At 28.8% G+C, this 8,535-nt stretch overlaps 2 protein-coding genes across 2 annotated transcripts; one reads left to right on the forward strand and one right to left on the reverse strand.

Annotated features, from left to right (window-relative positions):
• Window positions 1–616: 616 nt before the first annotated feature.
• On the forward strand, window positions 617–3,438 carry LOC112750935 (non-specific lipid transfer protein GPI-anchored 3). Its single transcript, XM_025799867.3, has 3 exons — window positions 617–1,179; window positions 2,226–2,246; window positions 3,134–3,438. Exons 1-3 carry the CDS (start codon window positions 822–824, stop codon window positions 3,247–3,249), a joined length of 495 nt encoding a protein of 164 aa, XP_025655652.1. The 5' UTR covers window positions 617–821; the 3' UTR covers window positions 3,250–3,438.
• Window positions 3,439–3,908: 470 nt separating this feature from the next.
• On the reverse strand, window positions 3,909–6,092 carry LOC112750934 (uncharacterized). Its single transcript, XM_025799866.2, has one exon. The coding sequence runs from the start codon at window positions 5,891–5,893 to the stop codon at window positions 4,238–4,240; it is 1,656 nt and encodes a 551-aa protein (XP_025655651.1). The 5' UTR covers window positions 5,894–6,092; the 3' UTR covers window positions 3,909–4,237.
• Window positions 6,093–8,535: the final 2,443 nt, after the last annotated feature.

Here is an 8,535-nt window from a genome sequence, read left to right on the forward strand (position 1 = left end):
TTCTCTTCAATGGTCTCTATGGATCACGTTATTTTTGCAACTTTATAAATATTATTTAGATTTAATTATTCTATTATTTCTTATATTTTTATTAAATTTATACTTAGATTTCTATAATTTTTTTAAATAGAATTCTTATAATACTTTTAGTTTTAAAATTAGATCCTTACCAATTTAAAAATTATTAGAATAATTAACGAATTTTTTTCGCAAATTGAAGGTAATCCATAGATAAGAACCTAATTAGATTTTTGACAATATTTTTTTTTTGAGAGAAATATTTCATTAAGGATCTTAATTGATGCTTTGATGAAAATCACGGATTAGATGAGAGCATTTAGAGATTAGTAACTCTAATATTTTAATTAAAAAAAATATTAGGTGACCAACAATTTTAGTGAAAAAATGAGAAGAAAATCACTATAATATTTATCTTTTATATTTTACTATGTTCATAAGAGAAAGTGTTCAAATATAAATAAACAAATTCAAAAACAAGGGTAGATGAAGCGTCAAACAATACAAAATTCACGTGGGAGGACAAAAAGTTTAATTAATGGCTAATAATAAAAGCATCCAACTATTAAGCACATCTATATATAGAAAAAAAAAAGATGAGTGGCTGAATTTAGTCTTCAAAAACAGACTTAAAAATAGAAAGTTCATCTAATTATAAACCAAGTTCCGCCACAATGATGCACTAGGAGAATTGAGAGGAAAACCAAAAACCATTCATTTCCTTTGTTTTGTGTGTGTTCTTCTTCTTGCTCTTTAATTTTTTAAAGAAAAAGAAGAAGAACATAATCATAATAAATAATAATATGGCTTCCAAGGTTATGTTCTCATTCTTCCTCATATTCTCTTCAATAGTTCATCAAGGAATCTCTCAAAGCCTTGAAGAACTTCTTGGAGGACTTGGAAAAAATATGGGAGTAGTGAAAGAAGCACAATGCATGCAAAAGCTAGTGGCTTGTAATAAATACCTGAAGGACCAAAGTAATGTTCCTGAAGAATGTTGTGGACCTTTGAGGGAAATTGCAACATCAAATGACCAAGAATGTTTGTGCGCTTTCTTCAACAACCAACAGATGCTTGATTCCATGCAAATCTCTAGGGATGATGCCATGAAGCTTCCTAATGCTTGTTCTGTCCCTGTTGAGATTTCTACATGCAACAATGGTAATTATTATTATTATTATAGATTTTTTTTTTATGTGTAGACGTGCGTGCAATTTTTAAATGGTTACATTTTATGTGGTTACAAATTAGCTAAATGTTCTAGTAATTTAAAATGACCAAAATTTTTAAATTTAGTTAGATTAAAAAGGTGTACTTGTGTATATTTATAAGTATTTTACATAATTTTTTTAGTAGAGTAATTAATCACTAAAATAATTACTTTTTTTTATTAAAGAATGAAATTTTTGTAGTAGAGTAATAAATATTTTTTAAATTAAATAATCAATTTTTTCATGAATATAAAAAGCTAGGAACCATTCAGATATCTATTTTTTGTACTTTTATTTGTATTTTAATTACAAATGTATATAAATTTAGTTGATTATATTATTTATAAAATTTTATTATAAATTTGAATTTAGTTTGATTTTATTTTTTATAAAGTTCGATTATAAATATAAAATTCAATTATTATTTGAAGTGTGATTATAAATATAAATTTGTGATTATTTTATTTTTTTATATAATACAGGTGGTTCTTCATTTTTAAATTAATATAAAATGATTGTTTTCCAATATCACAAGTTGCACAACTTAATGCAATATTTATCTTGTTGTTTCACATTAAAATAGGAATATTGATTGTTGTTATAATTTTTTTTCCTTTTATTTTCATAGTAACATTTCCATTATTATATCTTTTTTTTCTTGGTTTAGAAATTTAACAACAGAGAAATTACATTTTCCATTGAAAGATCCATAATCAAATTAAGAAAACAAAACCATTATAGCTATAAATCTACTAATAAACAAATTAAAACAAATAGATGAACATTTTATAGTTCGTGAAATTGTTCCCTATTATATTATTCTCGCTTTAACCCAATCAATATATACGTTTCATAATGTTCACCGAATTGTGTACTTGTGTTGAGCATTCGCAAAATCTTAACATAATGTCTATAATTTGTATTCTTCAAATTTTGTTCACTTAATGGATGGCTTGGTTTTAACCTTCAATTTGCGTTGTTTTGTTTTCATTGCAGTACAAAGCCCACCAGTATCAGGTAAATCATCAACCAATACTATTGTGTTTGAAGCATTGAAATTTTCATGTCTAAAAAAAAAAAAGCATTGAATTTTGAAATATTTGTGAACAAGTTAAATAAAATTTAAGCAGTTTTAAAGTAATTTATATATGACAAATATATTTATTTGAAGTTAATTTTTAAAATTATTTCTAAAAAAAATAGAAAAAATATCATCCTTTTGGATTTGAAAACAACTAAATCCTCTCAAAGTAGATGAGGAAAAATTACCACCATCCTTTCATGGATAATTTATACAAGGCAAAATTTTAGACTTTAAGGTTTCAGTTAAATTTTAATTTAGTTCCTAACGCTTAAAACTTTTTTTTTTCCACAAACATTTTCTTTCATTCTATTTTAAACTTTTGGTTGAAACTAATTTTTTTTTCAAAAATATTATTTTTCCATTATTATTGCCTTCTTATTTCTTTTATTCTTCTATTATTTTCATTTTCAAAATATTAGAACCACCACCACTATAATCACTCTAATTACGATATGATATTTGTCGCTACCTAAAAAAATCAAAATAGAAAAAGTGTATTTAAAAAAAAAATTGGCTAAAAAACTAAAATAGGACGAAATAAATATGTTTAGAAATAAAACATGTCGATTCAAATATTAAAAACAGAACTAAGACTTAACCTAGACATTAGAACTATAAGAGTAGTACTTTACTGATACAAATACAAAGCGATAAATATATCTATATTTTTTAATAATGCATAGTAGTGAATAAATTTATCCAATAATAAATTAATTTATTATTAATTTCAAATCAATTAGTTTATTAATTTTACATTTATCTGAGACTCATTGATATACATGTGTAATAACAAAATTCAAACTACATTTGCTGGTTTCAGATATAAATCTAGACCCTAAAATGTTTGGTCCACCTGCTGAATCATCAAGTGCGACAGGACTCATCCGTTTTGGTGTTCCAAGCTTTTTTGCTTTGTTGGCTGCTGCTCTATTTTAGATTAATAGTCCAACAAAATTCATGTATATGAATCTTTGTTTATTTGATGCTGAAAATTTTTTTATTATTGTTTTTGGGATGGGGGCTTGCTTGATGAGATTATATTGAGATTTCATGTCATCAATTGCAACCAAAACGCATGTACTTACAGCTATCATAGAGCAATTCAATGATTCTTTAATTCTTTAATCATTTTGCCATATTACAGTATCTTCATCAATGTATTAACATTTTTTTGAGACAACGAAAGCAGAATAGATTCTGCAGAATTGGAAGAAGATAGTATTCTTGAATATAAATTCTATAACAATCTGAATAGAATATTGAGCATTCGCAAAATCTTGAGATAACTGAACCATATTAACCTTGACTCGATGTTGCTTAGGTTGATGAAAAAAGGGGACATGCATTTTAGAAGGTGGGTTTATTTTTAAGATGGAAGTGAAAACTATATAGCCTAAGAATAAATCCTTATTACCTATTTAAATTTCCTTTTACAACAATCCCCAGAGGGTTCAATCAAATAAAGAATAGCTCACGGTTGCTTATGATAAAAAGTCAGGAATTAGTTTGATATATATATATATATATGGTACCTACAAAGGTGCGGAAAAATAAGTTGCACAACAGAATAGCAGAGAACAAACAACAAAACAAAATTTTCAATCTTTTTAGTTTTGCTTAGTTTGTAGCATGATAAATACATGATCTCATAGAATAACAGTAAAGAACACTCTATTGCTATAAAGAGATCTTAAACACTAAATCTATAAACTATAACTAGGAATATCATCTAAAGAATCAATAAAGTAGTGGAATTAAAAAGGATGATAGCAATTGCAAAAATCGAAAGTGCAAAATTAATTAATGTTATGGCATTGCCAAAGTCCTCTGACCCAACAGACACAGAATTTACAAAACTATGATACATATTCAGCAACAACGAGATGTAATTTCAATTTGAGTTGAGGTATCTTACCTTCTTTTATCAATTCAATAAGCCTCTAGCAACCATTTCCCGAAGAAGTTTCTCCACCATGCCATTCTCATCTTTTTCAAACAAAGCATGGATAACAGTTTCAAAAGTCACAGCATTTGGTAAGCAACCATTTCCTTCCATTTTTGACAAGAGTGCCAATGCTTCTTCAAACAAGCCCTCTTTGCAGAGCCCATTGATCATAATATTGTATGTCCTCACATTTGGACGAAAGCCTTTAACAGAAAGATCTTGAAAAATCTCTTTTGCATCTATAAGTCTTCCACCTTTGCATAGGCCATCTATAAGTATATTGTAAGTGTATATATCTGGATCAATAGCACACTCTTTCATTTGATTGAATAACATAAATGCCTCGTTAAGTTGTTGGTTTTTGAACATCCCATTCAACAACGAATTATAAGTGACTACATCAGCAGGTTGACCTCTATGATGCATCTCGACAAGAAGCTCCAAAGCACGGGAGATTCTTTTCGATTTGCTCAAGCCATCAAAAAGAGTGTTGTAAGTTACCGTGTCTGGAACCAAGTTCTTGCGACGCATTTCTTCAAAGAGATTCAAGGCTTCATCGACCATTCTACTTTTGCAGAAGCCATTAATCATGATACTGTAACTTTGAACATCGAGTGAAACTCTACTTTGGGCCATTGTGTTGAATACATATTTTGCCTTATTTACTTGATTAACCAAACAATATCCATCCATTAAGCTGGTATAAGTAACTACATCTGGTTTCACACCATGTTTTGCCATTACAGCCAATACACTCTTAGCATCTTTGATCTTTCCTTCCTTGCATAGCCCATCAATCAAAGTATTATAGGTATAAACATTAGGAGTAATGTTTCTATGCACCATATCACTTAACAAATCAATGGCTTCCTTATATTGACCCTCAAGACACAATCCAAAAATGAGAGAACTGTATGTGATAATGTCGGGAGAAATTCCCTTAGCAAGCATTTCAGAGAATAACTGAAAAGCCTGACTTACAAGTGTATCCTTGCAGAGGCTATCAATAATTGCGCTGTACATGAAGACATCAGGAGCAATGCCATACCGTGGGATCTTTCTCAACACTTGAATGGCAGCTGATGTGTGTCCGGTCTTACAGAGGCCATTGATCAAGGTCCCATAAGTGACTTGATTAAAGTGAAATCCATGAGCCAGCAGTCTGTCATGAAAGCGCACTGCTTTTTCAACACTACCACAGAGACAGAGACCTTTCAGGATTGTTGTGAATGTTACCGTATCAGGTTGATAATCCATTCTGAAAATCTTGGCCAATACAGAGAAAGCAAGCGTCATACGACCCATGCCGAAACAACAATTGATTGCGATGCTCAAAGTAAATAAGTCGGGAGCGATTCCTCTGGCTTGCAATTGCCGAAAAAGGGAAATGGAAGTGGGGAAATGGTTGGTCTTGGCAAGAGACCCCAAAATCTTGTTAAATTGGGTTATTGATGGAGGGCGACGCATAGAGAGCATGCGAGTGAAGGAATCAACAGCTTCATCAACGTGGCGAAGGGATGGGGGCTCAGAATGAGAGTGAAGGGATGAAGAGGAAGGGAAGGAAACAAAATTAGGGATTTGGAGAAGAGAATACCTAAAAATGAAAGTGATCCTTGAGGTTGAGGATGTCAACATTTTAGTGATTCGCACTTTCGCTGTTGTCTAAGACTCTCAAGTTTGAGGGACAGAGAGAGTTTGGTAACTCTGCGGAAATAGTCCTCTCAATTTTGTCAGCTTTGGTTCTGTTTCCGACCCCCCCATACTAATGAAAGGTCTCCAGTCTCCAGACTCCAGCCTGTTTTACTTGGGTTCAATTGGTTTCTTTTTTATCAATTTTATGAATTGGACCAAGATACCAAATAAATCACAAGGCTTGGGGGCGTAATGGTTTCATTATGCTCGAGAAAAAAAGGTGATCCATTAAATAATAATAATAATAATAATAATAATAATAATAATAATAATAATAAAATTTAATTTTTTTATTAGTCCTTATAATTTGATCAAATTTTTAATTCAGTCTTTAGAGTTTAAAAAATTATAATTAAATTCTTATATAAGATAAAAATTTGTATAGATCTTTATTAGTTATTTAAAAAAATTTATTAATTCTAAAATATTTACTTTTAAAACAAATAGTATTTTTTAATAAAAAAAGAGATAATCTAACTGAAAGTTTTAATCTAGTATATAAATTTAACTACAAATTTTTAAATTATAAAGATCTAATTAAAAATTTGATAAAATTATAAATACTAATAAAATAATTAAATATAATAATAATAATAATAATAACAACAACAAAAAGGCATGTTACCTTTAAAAAAGTAGTGTCCACAGATAATTTTAGGATTTATAGTTTACAGAATTTATTGAGTAGTATAATGTTAAAATAGGCCAAATTAGTATGTTTGAAGTGGTTAGCATCACACTTATCATAATTTTGTTGATATACCTAATATACATCTGTTTGTAAAATTTTGTCCAATTTTACTATATATTTTTTCGGATAAAGTAGGAGACCAAAAATATTTAATATTATATTAGAAAAGAATATACTAGAAAATTTATACTTATACAATATTTATGCTCTAACAATTAATCAGAGTTAATTTTTGTTTATGCCTCTTGATAATTGTGTATTTATATTAAAAAGCTTATCAAACAATATTGAAAAATCAATTTATCATTGAGAAAAAATTGAATGGAATAAATAAAAAATTGTCACCGAATAAAATATTGCACCCCATAGCTATTAGTTATTATTATTAAAATTAGAGACGCTAAATAATAAATTTTCACCAAAAAACAATGACTGCTCTTTAGGTCTGTTAATTTCAATAAATTTTTTTAATGTGAATTCATTGAAGAACATGTTTTTTTAACCTTAATAGCTACTATTTCAAGTTTTGGACAACGTACAAAAGATCAAATCTGAGTCCTAATGAATAAAATCCCCCCTCCCCCCGAGATTCTAATATACATTATTCCCAAACAAAAAATCAAAACAAGCAAACAAAATATATAATAACAACAATCAATAAAAGCACACACAAAAAGGGCCTCGAGCCCATCCGTTGTCCAAGACTAGGTAAATATGTCTGTTCTAAACTAATTTGGGTTGGTCGAGTAGTCTGTTCATTTGTCCATTTAAATAAGTGTTGGGAGTTCGAACTCCGCCTTATGTACGCAACAACTTATTGGCCAGCGACAGACCCTTAAATAGAGTTCAGATCCGCGATAAATTAATCCTTAACCTGTTGGATTGGAGATACCGTTTGAGTAAACAAAAAAAAAAAATATATGTCTGCTCTAGAGTATGCCACCTCAATTCGTCATGTGAAAAAAAAAGTTTCATTAGCATAGCAATGACCCTTTTTTTTTTCAAATGAAATCGACAATCTTCAATTTTAGGTACCACAACATTATACACTCATTTATACAATACTAAAGAATTCATATTCAACACTTGGCGTATTTGTCAATGTTTAAACTTGGATACAGCGTATTAAAAGACATATAATTTTACCAATTGAATTAGGCTTCAGTGGCTAACAATGACGTTTTATTATATCACGTTTTCTTTACTTCTTTTATTTCACTTAAAAAACACCGGGAAAATAATATTTTATAGATAAAAACTTATATACAAATGTTTTTATGTAAAAATAATATTTAAAAATTATTAAATAATTTAATAAATTTAACTAAATTATTATTTAAAAATTTTTAAGTATTAATTTTATATAAAAATAATTTAATATAAGTCTATTTTATAACATTAACAAGCGTAATAATTCGTGTCATGCATGTGATAAAATTAAAATTATAATTTTAAATTGTTTTGTTAAAATTAATTTGAATTATAATCATTTGATTAATAAAAAAGTAACATGTCATGTATTGTTTGTTTTTTCTTAATCTCATGTTAAGTGTATCAACTCTAATGTAGTTATTAATCATTTTTATTAATCTACTCTAATGGCGAGCACATGATGGTGCGACAGGTAGGCGGCAATGGCGAGTACATGACGGCGCGACGAGTTTGTTCTCTATGTCGTTAAGTGGCCGCTAGGTTTGTTTACTTATTTGGGTTTAGGATTGTTTGTGGGTTTGGTTGTAACAATAGTAGTTAGACCCCAATTATAATGAGATTTATGATCCTAAGAGAAGAATTGCTACTTAAATTTATGAAAGTAGGTGAAGTAATTAAATGGGTAAATTAAAAAATTTTTTGCTGTGACTGTGTTTGGAGTTGGGTTAAATGAGTTGTGCCT

This window comes from Arachis hypogaea, chromosome 15, assembly GCF_003086295.3.
Source record: "Arachis hypogaea cultivar Tifrunner chromosome 15, arahy.Tifrunner.gnm2.J5K5, whole genome shotgun sequence".
Taxonomy (NCBI): domain Eukaryota; kingdom Viridiplantae; phylum Streptophyta; class Magnoliopsida; order Fabales; family Fabaceae; genus Arachis; species Arachis hypogaea.

Coding starts and splice junctions, on each gene's coding strand:
- LOC112750934 (XM_025799866.2), bottom strand. CDS start 5,893: ATGTTGACATCCTCAACCTCAAGGATCACTTTCATTTTTAGGTATTCT.
- LOC112750935 (XM_025799867.3), top strand. CDS start 822: ATGGCTTCCAAGGTTATGTTCTCATTCTTCCTCATATTCTCTTCAATA. Junction 1,180..2,225: donor GATTTCTACATGCAACAATG/GTAATTATTATT, acceptor TTTTCATTGCAG/TACAAAGCCCACCAGTATCA. Junction 2,247..3,133: donor ACAAAGCCCACCAGTATCAG/GTAAATCATCAA, acceptor TGCTGGTTTCAG/ATATAAATCTAGACCCTAAA.